This window comes from Corvus moneduloides, chromosome 5 (assembly GCF_009650955.1).
Source record: "Corvus moneduloides isolate bCorMon1 chromosome 5, bCorMon1.pri, whole genome shotgun sequence".
Classification (NCBI taxonomy): domain Eukaryota; kingdom Metazoa; phylum Chordata; class Aves; order Passeriformes; family Corvidae; genus Corvus; species Corvus moneduloides.
In genome coordinates, this window is record NC_045480.1 from 27,603,702 (window position 1) to 27,619,681 (window position 15,980).

The 15,980-nt window shown below is 36.9% G+C and overlaps 1 protein-coding gene across 2 annotated transcripts in view; it reads right to left on the bottom strand.

The window, feature by feature from the left end:
* Positions 1 to 2,349: 2,349 nt before the first annotated feature.
* CHIC2 (cysteine rich hydrophobic domain 2) overlaps positions 2,350 to 15,980 on the bottom strand; it is a 30,986-nt gene continuing 17,355 nt past the window's right edge. Inside the window, exons 4-7 of one of the 2 annotated variants that reach the window (XM_032110276.1) lie at positions 12,704 to 12,760; positions 12,478 to 12,537; positions 9,987 to 10,041; positions 2,350 to 9,570 (exon numbers count right to left, since the gene is read on the bottom strand). In XM_032110276.1, coding sequence (XP_031966167.1) covers positions 9,988 to 10,041; positions 12,478 to 12,537; positions 12,704 to 12,760 — 171 coding nt within the window. In that variant the 3' untranslated portion in view covers positions 2,350 to 9,570; position 9,987. The remainder of the gene's footprint in view (positions 9,571 to 9,986; positions 10,042 to 12,477; positions 12,538 to 12,703; positions 12,761 to 15,980) is intronic. The other variant, XM_032110277.1, reaches the window with a different exon arrangement.

The following is a 15,980-nucleotide window of genomic DNA, read 5'->3' on the forward strand; positions in this document are numbered from 1 at the left end:
GCAGTTACCACCCCAGCTCATTCACCAGCACATAGCATGGTGCTCACACTGCTTCCCATCACAGCATGGGGGCTGCGTAAGAGAAATCCTCATCTCTGAATATCTGCAACCACCACTGTGGGTTGCACATACAAACATTGCTCCTTTACCTTGTTTGTGGACAGACACAGACCTTCTCTGCTGCCCTGATGTCAAACAGGGGGGCAGGTGTTTTAGACCACCACAGATTTCAGTGACGGCAAACCCTGGAATATGGGAACACTCTTTGGCTTTTTGGTGTGAATGTTCTCTGAAAAATCTTCCCATATAAATAAACTACCTGGTCTTTGAGTCATTCAGGAGCTTATCTATGTAATGCAGAAGAGCCAGAGCAGGCAATGTCGTCGTACCTGAGGGCAGGAGATCTAATGCTCTCCTGAGGCTTGTCTTCAGTGGAGCCATCTACGGACACAAGGTTAAAAGGCATTGGGTGGTTTAAAATTATTTTTATTTTAAACTCATGGGTTTAGGTTCGGGGGGGGGGAGGAGTTTGGGGGGGGAGGGGGCGGAGCGGGGAGGTTATTTGTTTTTCTGGTGGAGTTGCCTTTCAGGGTGGCGGTGTTTTTCTGTTTGTTTCTTTTTAAAGGACAGGCAGACTCGCAGGGATAAGGCAGTGCCCAGACAGCCCCACCAGCCCCTCGACTGCCCGAGTGCAGACTCTCAGCTCAGCCTGGCCGTGGCGGTGCATCGATAAAGCGGGTCCCGCTGCTTCTCTGTGCCCCATCCGAGAGCCGCAGGGAGCCGGGATAGCGCGCACGGGGCCCGGCCCGCAGAGCGGGGGGAAAGCGGGCGGTGAGGGCATCGCTGCGGAGGCCGAGGCCGTGCTCCTGCAGCTCCTTAGAGCTCGCTCCCCCGCCGGTCCCCCGCGCCTCGGGGAGCCGGGAGGGGCCCGCCGTGCCCCGCGGCGGCGGGCGGTCGGAAGCGGCAGCGGCAGCGGCGGGTAATCCGCGGGGCCGGGGCGCGGCGAGTGGGTGGTCCGGGCGGCCGGAGGCGCGGGCTGTCCCCCTGCCCCGGCGCCGGGCCCGGCCCGCTCCCGCTCCCGCAGCTGGGCCGGAGGCGGCCCGCAGACCGCTCTCGGCACATTTCTTCATTTCTCACTTGAGTGCCCTTCTTTAGTTCCCTTTCAACTGCCCACTTTATATCGGCTTCATTACACCACCGCTCCATTTGTGATGTAAATCGGGAAACTCAGGGAAGTTTTTCTTTTGGCCTTGTCTACGGAAGAATACCGAGAGGTATTCAAAACGTATTAACACAAATCAATGGCACCAATAAAAGCAAAATCTCCTTAGCAACATAATCTTGATTGCAAAAGGAGAACTGAGAGCATTTAGCAGAACAGTGGCCCACATGGAATACGCATTTGTCTAGAAGAATGCAGCACAAAGCCTAAAAGAGAGATGCTGAAAAAATCCAAAATTAACTCACACTGAACAGTTACTCTTTTTTTCAGAAGTACACAATTGGCTACATTAAATCTATCGTGCGCTTTTCTGCTCAGCAACATTGTATCATACCGCTTTGCAAGCCCACATTACAACACCCGGAATGCTTCACAGCGCCGGGCAGGAGCACCCCTCCTCACCCGCACGTTGGGACATGAGCATGCCTAACACACCCCCTCATATATGTTAGAGACATTGTACACACACACACATTATAAAGAGGCTGTCAAGACTTCCATACTAGAGTAACCAAAGAGCTTAAGATGTTTCATGCAAGGAAAAGCTGCCGGATGGTGAGAACCAAGGCCGTTCTCGGCATGGCAGAGAGCACAGACTTAACTTTTTGTTCCTAAGGTTCAGGTTAACCAGCATTTCATAGTGGATGGTCTGAAAATAACGTGAATTGCATGGATGGGAATGATTCCTTTCTGAATAGGTGGCATCTGCCTCAACTAGATGGAAACCCTATCTTGAGAGTACATGTGAATAAAACATAAAAGTGTAGAAACAGCTTCGACATTACCATTCAACCATGACAGTACATTTAATAAATCCTACTATCATTAGAGCTTGAAAAGCTTAAAGAACTCAAAATGTGGACTTAATGAAAAACCAGTTTGAAACACTTAGCGCAGGCAATGCCTGTAATTTGCTAACTCCAGTCCTAGAGTCATCTAAATTACCCTAAATCATTTTCTCTCCCCTCCCCCCCCCCCCCCCCCCCCCCGCCCATTTAGACTAAAAGTATCAACTGGAAGTAAGATGAGACCATTGCACAATACAGCAGTTTCTCAGGTTTTTCCCCTTCTTCCTCTCCCTACCACGCCCTCCCCCAACACAGATGAAAAACAGTAAGGCTTAGTAGATAGGTTAACAATTATTTTATTAGTTTATGATACATACAACTTAAGAAATGCTTTAAAAAAAGTTATATTGGAGTCCATTCCAATCCTGGGTCAGGTCAGGAAAAACCGATGTCGATGTATTAAATAATATTCTATAATTCAACAATAGATTAGCCTCAGTAATTTAGCAGACATGGTTAAATATTCTTAAATATGCATATATACAATTGTGCAGCCTTTAAAAAGTCCTTTTATTCCTAGCTTCTCCTCCCAAAGCTGTGCACCCTGTGAACACAGTACTGGCTTCTAAGCTTTGAGTCTCTCACCCAGACTTAGGATATTTGAAGAGGAATGTTACAACAGTGGAAATTGCAGCAACCCTATCTTTCTAACCTCTTTGTGAGAGGAGAGATGCCCAACAGGCAAAATTAACATCAAGGCTCTCTAGAAGTAGCAGCTTCTGTAATATCCAGTTTTAGGTTAAATTATTGCTTACACATTTTCTGCTTGAAATGGATTTTTAACATATTCCAAAATACTGGGGTTTAAGTTTTCTCTCTTGATGGCAACATCCTTTCAGTGACTTATTTACCCTTACTGCTTCATATATTTAACAGGTCTTTCCTAAGCACACACAGTCTGATGCAATTCTCTGCAAATTCTTTCAAAGCAACATGAGTTACACAGGTCTAATTTAGCACACAACATTTAGGCACTGTTTTGTAGTTTACTACTCTCTTTCAAATTTGTTTGGAATGAGTTCATATCCTGATTGCCATACTCCATCCTTTACGAAAACAAGAATCTGGGTTACACTTTTCAAATCAGGAACTACTGGCATTCATGTTATCTCACTGAACCAAACTGTTCATTGACAATATTAACCAGTAGGTACACTGCATATCCTAACAAGTTAGAAAGCCTGCTGCTAGCAGAAACGGATCAGAGATAAACACTTGGAGTGGATGAGTTAGATATATCAGCACAATGAAACCAGTTTGAACATACAGCCAAAAAACTGATAAAAATATCAAGTTATATTGCATCGGGGTATCTTGAAACATTTCTAAATGTGACTCAAAAAATGTATTATAAACCTAAAATACTGTAACAAAAAAAAGTCTTCAGCTGACTACTAAGCCTAGTTTTCAACTCGAGGCAAAGTAACTTTCAATTATTAAGCTATATATGAGGAGCAAACAACAACAAAAAAGCATGTTTCAATAAACATTATAAAAATCTACTATTTGTGCCCTAAAAGTGAGCAGTTGTCAATGGTTCCCTTCTCTGTAAAAACTGCAATTAACTACAAAAGTCTTACTTACCTGAACTTAAATTGTACTAACTGGATCCTACTTGTGGGCCTTCAATATACTGTCACATGACAGGAGCTGTCTGGACAAGTCAAGAATTTCCTTTGGAAACAATTAGCCATGCATTACAGGCTCCAGCTTAGGAAAAGTCTGTTCTGCACTCACAGTGCAGCTCTCATCAGCAATGCCATTTTGGTCTGGCTATTTTAAATGAATAGATGCTGAGTTTAGAAGGATGCTTACCTTCTGCATTATTATTCTGTATGATAGCAAAATTGTCTATCAACCAGAGCATAAATCATAATTAATAACCCACTTATCAAAATAAAAAAAGTGAACAGAAGGTAACACAGTCTACATAATTACTGAAATGGACTACTAGCTTTTGCTTAACTTGCATCATTCAATACCATTTAATTCAGTTCAAAACTGTTTTCTGTCATACTCACAGAACTCTAAACCTAATCCCCAAATCCAGTCTTTTGGGTGTTGCTTCTCCTAATTCCTATGTTTCATCTTTTGCCTCATTAAATTGTTCCTACCGGTCTGTTGTATTTTGAGGAGTCAAGCATTTATGAATCCTTTTTCAAGAAAATAAATCTTAATGGGATATTAATGACATAAACCAGAAGACTTTTTTTTAAAAGGACAACTTCCATGAAAACGTAAAATGTAGTTTTATAAAAGATGTGTATTACCCAGGTGTTATGTGGTAGGGATACATACACCAGCACAAGTGTCAACATATGAAGTTTCATGCAAGGAATCAGGGGGTTTTACATTTTCAAACATAGTTTCTAATTTAGCCCACACTGACTGAAGCATCAATGTGCAGAAAGATGAAAGTTCAAAAATTAATGAACTGCGAAGTACTGTTACCAACAAGACAATACAAATGGGTATCTAATGAAGAATAAATGCATGTTTTCAGCAATGAGATTTTTTCTCTGCTAGCGTACTTCTCCCCTTGAAATTATTTTACTTCCTCAAGAAGAATGATACTGTTTTCTTAGTATACCAGTATCCCCTTATTCACCCAGCCTGCAGAGGGAACTTTACAAAGAATAAACACAGGAATTAAGAAGGTAGCACCATTGGAAATAATCACTGCATCCAAATCAGAAAAAAAAACCCCCTTCATTTATCCTTATCCAACATACTTTGACATTCAGCAGCGTAGTAATACAGGGTAAAAGAAGCTCTCATAATTGTATATTGGTAACATTCATAATGGTCATGCATATTACAATCAAGTTTCTAGGGTGACATTTGCAGAATAAGCCTTCATGCAGATAGGCATTCAGCTCATTAACTCCATTTTCATATTTCCTATTAGTCCCTGAGAAGTTAATATTTCTACCTACAATATGGCTATTAAAGGCATTATAATGATCATACACTTAGCTGTTTGTCATGGAAATGCAACGTGGCTATAGGGAGAAGCACAGAAACTACAGCAAATTAGCAGTGATGAATACAGATTTCTGAAATGCTTTCTTTTCATAAGCAAGGTTGCTGAAGAGCAACATAAATTATTTTAGTTACAGATACAAAAATAGCCAGCGCCACGTACCCTTAGTAAGTCACTACTATGAATCCAAGACATCTGAGGCTCTGAGACCTCTCTAATTGAGCATTTCCTTTACACAAAATCATCTGGATTTTGACCTAATGTAGGGTCATCATGATCCTTCTTTCAATTACTCAACAGCAGTGCTGGGAGAACTTAAAAGAACCAGGGATTTTCTTTGCTTAACAAGTCTTTTGCCTCTTCAATTAAAGTGATCTTTTTAAACTGTTCAGAATTCAAATGGGGTTTTTGGTGGACAATTTGCATTATTGCCAGCTGCTCAAAACCCATAAACTAGGGCTCCAAAACAAGGGGACCAATTTAAAATTAAGACTTTAGGGTAGGGGGTGGAGGGAAGGGAATAAAGACAAGTTCTTTTTCCTTGGCCCCTGGATTCTAAGCAGTTACAGATTGCATTTTAAAGCTCTTCCTACAATCTTTGGGATTAAACAATGACTTTTGGAAAAAAAAAAATTAAAACTGACTTTTAAGTAAGCCTGTATCTGAGAGATAGAGTACTTCATTTAAACACCATGGTCTTGAGAATTACAAAAACATATAATTTAACAAATTGATTTACAGATTATAATTTACATCTAAGTACTGTAAAGCATTCTTACTATCTATTCTACTTGGGTTTAAGTATCATGGGGAATTTTGGATTTGCATAAATAGTTTATTAAAATTACTCTTATTGACCTATCACAAAAAATTTACTGACTTCCTGTAACCTATCTCCATAAACACTTTCATTTCTGGTGAACCTTGCCAATCCCAATATAAACTTCAAGTTACAGCTATTTAACAACAGATGAGCTCTTCAGAATTCTTCACATAGGGTCAGACAGAAGGTTCTTTTCCCTCAGAACTTATTTCCACCTATCACTAAGAAATAAAAAGAATTTGTTGCTATTCTATTACAGTAAGAAAGAAATCTTTATTCAGTTAAGGGCAACTATATCTAAAAATAGTATTTAGCTCTCACAGGGATTCATTGATGCCTTCACCATTAGTTTAGCAGGCTAAAGATGAAACAGGCACAATTAGCATCATTTGCTAAATGATTAATATCAACTTGATACCTAACTTAACTGTTCAAGGAAATTTGAGCTAGGTAAGATTATTTGTAGGAATTGCTGAGTTGCAAGAAGCTGAACAAGTTAGTAAAATGTAATAGTTATTTTAGCAAAGAGTAGGCTGTGTCCTGGAAGTCCTGCCATAGCTTCTGGTCTGCTCAAACTGTGCAATTTCATTCTTTGCCAAGTGGACAAAAAAGGTAATATATGTCTTCTCACTAGCAATCAAAATAAATAGATTTAGTATTTCAGAAGCAACATCAAAAGAAAATCCTGACAACTGCCGTAGGCATTAAAGAGTTGATTAAAGCTCCTGCCGTCTTCAACTTCCATCATTGTAATTAATGAATTGAAAGGGATTGTATGAAAATGTTTTGTAACATTCTTACTAGGTGAGTGTACTACTTCTTCAGGAGTGTACCACTTCTGAGATAAAACTCATCTGTCTATATAGGCAGTTTCTCAAGTTTCCTGATTATATTTTAAGTCAGAGACATTGTTTTAATAAAATATCCAAAATACTTTTTGAGGGAGTAAGTCTGGCCTCCTTACAAAGGGATTTAACTTTTTAATTGCTCAGAGCTCTACTTTAGATCTCTGTATTATTTCTTAAAGAGAAAGTCACAGCTAAAATACAGAAATGCCTGCTAACCAAGCCCATGACTGCTGATGCACCCCGAAGTAGACAAGATCTTAGCTATCACTACCATTAACGTGGAAGCTTTACTAATGGGATACTCTGTAAACCTGTAAGCCACACTCTATTCACTGCTCTGGTCTCAGCACACATCACACCCAAAGCAGCTTTACTGTCGGTGGGTTTGGGTGCTGCTGGCAAGGTAGCTGTGGACATGGACAGAACATAGCATGGGAAGTTTGGGCAGTAGACCAAGGCAAATAGCTGCTATGAATAGCTGCTATGAATATATCATAAGCCATATCTTCCACTAGAGTGGAAGGATAGGTTTCCACACCAGTGGAAAACTGCATCCATGACACAAGGTATTTGTATAGTCAAACAAAAATTTTTATAAAATCTAGGCCTCATATGATCCAATATTCATTTTATTGAAAACTGACACTAAAAGAAACCAGTATGTATTTCTGGTCATCAGTATTTATCACCAGTTATCACTTCTGTTCAATTCCAACCTCTCCTCTGTACCTCTAACCTCCCCAGTCTCTGCTGCCATCAATGTTAGGCTTCTGTCCTTTCACAGGCTGAAACTAGTCCAAGGTTACAATTACTACTACTGGGTGAGAGAAGGAGTAGAGCAGACTCAGATTTGTACTGAAGAAGAGGCTGAAATTGATTTTTAGAAAATTATAAACAGTTACTTTGTAGAGAAACCATTGGTGGCACTCAGAAGAGTGAGGCCAGCACAAAACTGGGATTTTTTGATTAAAAATCATACTCCGTCAAGTCAAAGAAACACACTTGTAGGCTTGTATGAAAAGCATAGCTGAGCTATTTTCCAAGTGGAATAGCTATATTCAAAGCACAAATCCACAGACAAAAGCTGAGCAAAGGATGGATTTTGAGAACAGATACAGAAGGCTTAGATTTAAGAAAACTTAAAAACTTTCTCGACCACTCCCACAATGAACAATTTAGGAATGTAATACTCACTAGAGAATATTTTACAGAGGATAAATATTTTGAAGACATAGAAAAATAGTTCACAGCATCAAGGTACCTGTAATACATTACCTTGAAATAAAACTTGTATTTAAAAGATTAAAAAGAGAAGACTATTCTTTTATCAACTTTTCATTCATACAAATATTAAGCAGAGTATATCTGGTTTTTTCATATATTCACATTATTGCTTGCTAACACAACTGTACAAGGAACATGTTCTTAACTTACATCAATTTTGTGTACAGTAATTTTAGGTACCTAAAGCAAATTTTAAAATATGAGTTGCAATTAAAAAAACCCCAAAAGCTATGTGTGAAGATATGTACAACTAAAGCATAATCAGAAGAAATGAAATACAACTGGCCTGACCCAAGCGTACATCACATATCCAGTTAAAAAATGTCTTATACTTGTGCAGAAAATAACCTTTGTAAACCAAAATGAGCAAAAAAAAGGGTGCAATAAATAACTGCCTAATTTAAACTTACACTGTTGCCCAGTGCACCCTGCTTTGATTACTTTTAATACATGGCATTTTCATCTGGAACTGCACTGTTCAAGAATTTTTCAATAACTTTATTTCTGCGTATGTGGCTTCAAAATAAATTAAAAACCCCACGAAAAGTCTTCTTGGACAATTAAGTTTTAGTAAAACAAGTCCTTCTGCACCCCTGTGTACAGGATCTGGTAAACAGTATGAATAAAGCTGGCACATGGCAACTGAATTAAAACAGCTACATTATAAAATGCAATAATAATATACTTTTGTGATCTTGAGTTCTACTAACCAGATGCATGCAATTCTCTCAGTGACTCTTCTAGTCTGAGTAAAATAATTCCACTTGGCTGCCTTTTTTTTTTTTTTTTTTAACTTTTTAAAGCCAAATTTTTTCAGAACCAGCTGACAGGACTTCTTCATGAAAAGAATAGAGGTTTCTACTAACAACATCTGGGTTCCAAAAATCACAGTTTCAAAAAGAACTTTGTCTCCTTCTTTTGCTGGAAGAGACTAGTCAACATCCCAAAAAGAAATAAAAGTATTTACAATTGACTAGCCACTGACAGAAGTTTAGGGATATCTTAGAAGGAACTTCAGCATGTAAATGAATGACTAAAGGGATTTACACAATGTACAGTCAATCAGTTGTATCATATTGGGATAAAAAAATACCTGTTCACTTGTGTATCATTTTCAGCTGTGTATTTATAGTAATATATATGTACACACGCGCGCGCACACATATAAAAGACTCTTTTGAAAACCAAGATATATTAATAAACAGAAGTAGCAAAAGTAAAAATAACTTAAGTAGTAATTAACATTTGTGTGAAATTCCTTTGCAGAGTTTGACCAAATGCAACTTAGAACACATTCTTATTAAAAAAGCACAAAAAACAACTAACCAACCAACCAAAAAAAAAAAAAAACACAAAAAACCAAACACAAAAAAACCAAAACAAACAAAAAAAGAATGAAAACACCACAAGATTCTGTAGAACCAATGCTATGTCACTACCAGGAGAGCACCAAGCAAGGCACCATTGGAAAGACAACATACTTGAATAAGTCTCTATAAATAAATCAAATGCTAATCTGGTCGAAAAATCGGTGTCTTTGGTAAAAATTCTATAAGGATGACCTGTTTAAAAAGAAAACAAATATGTGTTAAAGATGGCAGCAATCCTATTATCTATCACAATGATAATTCACATGGTTTTGGGTGGTTATTTTTAGTATATCAAGTTGTGATGAAAAGCAAAAATCACGGCACTTGTCTCAGGTAGGAGACCATTAGAAAAGTCATCTATGATAATTGGTTTGGGGTAGAAAACCAATACTCAAAGAATCAAATTCAACTGGAAAAGTTTGCCTACTGATATGAGACACAAAAACAAACTGAAGTAAGCTAATTATGTTAGAGAATTATTATGTAGTAATTTATTCATTGGGAAAAATTATGAAAGACATAAATGCATTCATTAAAAAAAAACAAAACAAAAACCTCCTGAATGCACAATGCATGAAAAGTTAATTTTCAATTGCACTTCCACTTACTTCAGAATTGTTGCCACTTAATACAGGATTCTAAATCATGTTTATAGTTCAATACCTGTATAAAAAAGTGTATCAACTTTTGCAAAGCTCCCATATCTACAAATGTTCAAGTAGTTAACAAGAACTTGACTAATGCTTTTGCATGATTATTCTTATGGTCTCAATTCAAATCTAAACTATGTTTTTCTGAGCTAAGTACACTATAGGGTCCACTCCAGAACACAATCCAAGTATTTTCCTCCTTTAAATAGGAAGCTTAAAGAAAATGCTCACTTGTGCATGTTCTTCCTTCAGAGACAGTCATAACACAGCAGTGTGATCTGACTTAGAAACAAATAAATGCATCTGGTAACATAAATAAGGATTTTATTTACTTTAAAGGGAAACTCACCGTTCTAAGAAGTTAAAAATTATTTCTCAATGCTTTTGATTCTAAAGGAGAATACAACTTAGCTGCTTAGAGAATTAAGACTTCTATCTCTGCAAGCATATCAAGCCTCAGAAAACAAGTAAGTCTCCTATTTTATTTCTAAGGCATTTTGGAGTAATGAATACTGAAACCAGGTGTACCGGTTTATTTTTTGAGATATTCAGAAGGTACTTATTTTCAGAAGTGATGCAAACTGCTCAAAATCCACTGATCACTGGCCTGAGTCAACCACTGGATTCTGCAGAGATACCAGGGCTTCTAATGTTCAGACAAGGTTTCAAAAGGGGGAAAGAAGTAAAGCTGGGAACACCGTGTTTATACTGAAGGTATAAGATTATCTTGTCTTTCTTTATTTCACTAATTATTTATTTAGTTTAACATCTATTACAGTGGATTTCAAACCTCATTCAGCAAAGCACCAAGTTTTGGGTACAAGAGTCTAACTTAAATAATCTGTTTTGTGAAAAGTTGAGGATAGGAGTTTATTATTTAAAATTAAATCACAATCATATAACGGGCAGTTCTTAAAGACACTGGCAATTTCAGTTCACTGAAAGAAGAAAATGGTACAGTAAAGTTTTGTAAAAATTTTCTCGTTAAGCATATCCAGAGATAATACCAGACACTTTGCAAATTGAAAATAAAATCTTTGATCTTTATCCTGTAAAACTATATGCCCATGCTTATATTCTTATTGTAAGCAGGTCAACTGATTTGGAATTATATTTAATAGAATGAATATTTATCTGTAAATGTTGCTGGGCCATAGTATTTACAAACTCACATTATATTTTTTCCAATTGAATCTGCAGAACATTGGGTTTGACAATGCTTCCTATAGAAAAATAAAAGTTTTCAGCAAAGTATAAACACTTCATTTAGGCAAAGCTTAAGTCTACTTTCTGAAATATGTTTTATTCCATTTTCAGTTACACTCATATATCTAACCTAAAAAATTCTGTAGAATAAATGTTACAAAAAGTACTTATTCAGTGAACTGAATAGAGCCATCTGTAAAAAAAGCATTTTGAAGACCTTGTATTTCAGGCAAGAGATAAGATCTAAAGGAGAGACTGGGAAAAGGGGAAGACTAAAAGATAAAGATCATTTGTCTATCATTTTGAACTGTTTAATCACTTTTAGAATTTTTACGTGCATTATAGCTTTGTTGTTCTAAAGAATAGACAAAGTACTGCATAATGGAAGATCACAGACTAAGCTAGAACTAACTCAGCCAATATTTCTCAGAAGCTAATCTTTATTTTTAAAAAGCTAACCTTCCTGTAGCCTACTTACTGAGGCATTAAAAGAAATTACGGAAATTCTAATGTTTCTTACATTTAGCAGCTTAATTTCATCCTATCCTATGTACCTCCAAAATATATTGAAAATGGAAATAAGAACAGCACCAAAAAAGAACAAGTTGCAAGCTAAACAAACTGAAATCCTACACAGGACATCACTCATTTAAAACCACATATAACTTCTCACTGTATATTTCCAAGAAGGGTTTATGGAGTCTCAGCCAACGACTGAAGTAGATTAAAACTCCAGAGACCGATTTAAAAATATTTTAGTGACACCAATTGGAGATAAAGATACTTTCAAGATAGTTGAGGTAAGGGGCAGTTAAAATCTAAAAAGGCTAAAGGTTTCTTAAGCTCCAACAGCTTAGTTGAAAGGTCTTCTTCCATACTTTTGGACTTGATTAGCATTATATAAAATAGCCATATCTGACTTGCTGCGTAACCAAAGTTGTGGTTATTCTTTATACAGCATCTAAAATTTCACACTCCATCAGCACATGTTCAAGCTATTTTATCTTGGCAATTAATTTATTATTTTTCAGAACACAGTGAAGCCTTGTTTTCAAGTCATTCATAACTTTATAAATCAGTCCTGCACATGAAACCATGCATCTGTGAACCGTAGAAAATCCTTGCACTCAGGCGATAAGCTCCTGACACTCTTTACTGATTAATAATCATGAAAAGAATAAGATCAGAAGCAAAATAAATGATCATTTAATAGAGAAACTCACAAAACAGCCCTTTAACTTACATATTCCATCATGTTATTCGTTTCACATTTCCTTTTGCTTAGTCTCCAATGCAAGCACAGCTAGACAAGGAGGAAAGAAAAAGAAGAAAAATGAGCTGTATTTTATTGCAGCACACAGACTAGCCCATTTGTCCACCTTTCATATTTTTCGTTCAACAAAAGCATCTGTTTCCATACTGTGCAATTCAAACTCCAACAGTACGAAGCTGCTCCCTGCGGCACTCACCTTGTGGTATAACCTATTGTTTTCCCATTCTAATAACTTCTCAATCGATCTTCGTGTCTGGAAGACAAATGAGAAAGAATTTTACTCTTGACTGGTTTTAGAAAAACTTGTTTTGCAAGCTGCTTTTGTGTGAAAAGGAGAGAGGTACAGGACAGTGACTGAGTACAGGGTGGTCTGTAGTACCATCAAAACTTGTCGGGTATTAAATAGTATCTAGAACAGAAACAACTTTTTATGATAGCCAAGTAAGTACCTTCAACCACTTTGGAACAAAAACTGTTGTTATGTATGCTCTCTGGTTCTTATGGCAGTTTTAACTTTAAAATCACAGAAATTTCAAAGTGATCTAAGTATAAAAAGCAGGAACACTGCTCCCCTAGGATCAGTGGTCTAAACATACTGCTTCTAAGGTCAGCATTTAAACTCAAAAATGCTGCAAACTATTTTGCAATGCTATAGGTCAAGTGCAAATACACAATACTCTAAATAAAGGAGACATTTTTGTTGCATTTATATCCAGATTTTAGAGAGTGAAAAAGCAAATGCAGAAAGTTATAGTAAATTCCACAAATAAGTATTACTAAGTTTGTGATCTGTATAGAGAGCAAACCCAATATTTAGGATTCTAAAGAAAAGGTTTACTGCCTGTGTCATCCATACTTGACATTTCAGATAGAGAATCCTGAAAGCCGTTCTGCACAGCTTTTTAAGATTATGCGTGCTAGAATTAAAGGACATTCTGTGCTGCAAAGTTTCACAGCATTTTGAATATAATTATTCAGTTATATTTACATTTGAGAAATACATACTGACATTTATGGTCATTTGACTGCCAGAATATATATTGCTTAGCTCTAAATGAGATTTGCTACAGACGGTGAATAAAAAGAGGATAATTCATGGTGCCAGGTGTTAAGATGAGACCAACAGAGCTGCAGGTGCAAAAGGACGGAGCAACGACAAGGACCAAATACAACTTAGTGCAGCTGCAGCTTCCTTACAAGGCAGAGAGGGGTGAGGGGAAAGGATGAGAAAGCATCTTGCTGTTATTACTACAAAATACTAGTACTGTAAATGAACATTAACAAACCAAACTAAATGCTGTCATGAGAAACAAGAATGTCTGAGTAAAATAAAAATTAGACAGCCAATTATTCATTTCCCCCCAAATATTAGCATCTTGGTTTTCAAACATCAGTTTGTCTCTAGTTTAATACTGAAGCAGTTGTGGGGAAACACATCTTAAGCATGTACTGTGGTCACATGATTAAAAATTAGATCACTGCTATCTATCAGTATTCATTACAGCGAATTTTTATTATGTTTTATTTTAAAATCACAAGCCAAGGAATTATCAAAAGGTGGACATACCAGTGACTAATTTATCACATCAGTTGGAAATTGAGTATTTTTGGGCTTATTCTTATTATTATGGTTTTAAAGACAGTGCCCTTTAACAATAATCAGTAGACCTCACTTGTTTCTTTGTGAAGATAGCCTTTTAGAGTCTGCTCTCCTTTTAAATGAAAATAGGGCAGCAGTTATGGTCACACTTTTGTTAATTTAGTTGCCAGTCAGCTCCAAATCAAAAGAAAATAAGGCTGCAGAGTGTAATTAACATTCAGTTCAGTCGTTTTGTCCCTTGTCTAGCCCCCAAGCTTTGTTAAAATTGCCATCTGAATGCTGAAGGCTGTAGGGAAATCGATTTGATTCTAATCGCACCATGAAAAGAACATGATCTAACTGCTTTCAGCCCTCCGTAAATCTGTACTAGGTCTTTAGCACAATGCAACTTCCAATTTAAAAAGCACTGAATGTCTCGTCAATGACTTTGTGAAGAAAAAAGAACAAGGAGCAGACATAAAAATTCCAATAGTTGTTTAAGCATTAAAGTTCATTTGCATCACAGCAAACCTGAAAAGGGCTGACCTCTCAAACCGCCTCTCAGGTCTATGAAGTTGTAGCCTTGACAAGCTCACATTGACAGAGCTCATTGACTCTGAAAGGCTACTCTATCAATGGTGAAAAATGGCAATAGGTTCTACTCTGAGCAGGCATCTGCCTGCCCACCCGCTGCTAAACCAATGGCAAAACTGATTCAAAACCTGAATCTACCTTGTAATCTTCCTTTCCAGGACCTTTTAATAATAGATTAAGATCACGATACAATTTAATTTGTTTGCCCCAAAGACTGTGAAAAACATCCAAGCTTTTCAAATTCCAATAAAATTACACCGACATTACAATACATACATATAAATAAGAAATTGATAGGTACTATTAATTGGTTTATTTAAGCAAGAGGACAGTTTAAAGTCATTTGACTAGAATGAGATAAAAATGCAGACCTGAAACCATGCTTCTTTATCTTCCCAGAGCCTTAAATACTACCCTTCCTACAGTATGATCTGGGATAGTCATAGCCCCCAAACACACCACATTATCAATACAGAAATGTTAATGAAAATTAGACTGTAAAATATTTCTGCAAACTCAGAGCTTGGAATAAAAAGAAATGAATTAAACAGCATCACACAATTCACTATAGTAAGTTTTCTTCCTACTTGACAGGTGAAAAAAAGCACTTGCACGTGCAGCTTAATTAATCACTGCTCTTGACATCTCAATGATTTACAGTGAGGAGCAGGTGAGAAGATACAAAACCAGAAAGGAACACTTGATTTGAGTGTAGCATTTCCAGCACACTAGGATGACAAGCTTGTATATTCTATCAATGGTGTACAGAAAAACCCATACAGCAAATTATTTGTTAGCCACAACAAAAGCACAAATTAAGTGGAAAAGAGACTTGCTTATTAGGAAGATTTAATACTACCCAGCTTTTAATTTTTTTTTTCTTAAAAAAACCAGTCCAATATTTGAGCAAAGAAAAAAACTGCAACTCAAGTACACTCTTTAGCATACCAAAGACAAGAAAGTATGCTTTGTAACCTATTTCATGAAAAAAGCAGATTGTCTTTAATGCTATCCACAGAATTTTGTGCAATAGACCTCTTCAACTGTCCAGATGCAATGTTTAATGAAACATTTCTGCAAAACTGGTTCCTTAAAGATATTAGTGTCTAATAGTGCCTTTTGAAAAAATCAAACTACCAAAAAACCCCAAACACAGAAAACACTTCACTAATGCTTATTGCCCCGATTCAGTAAAATGAAGTTTTTCCCTTAGACATGGAAGAAAAAAATTCTAAGCCTAAACATGAACTTTTCATGCAGAAACAAGGATAGTATTGAATATATTACCAAATGCAAGACA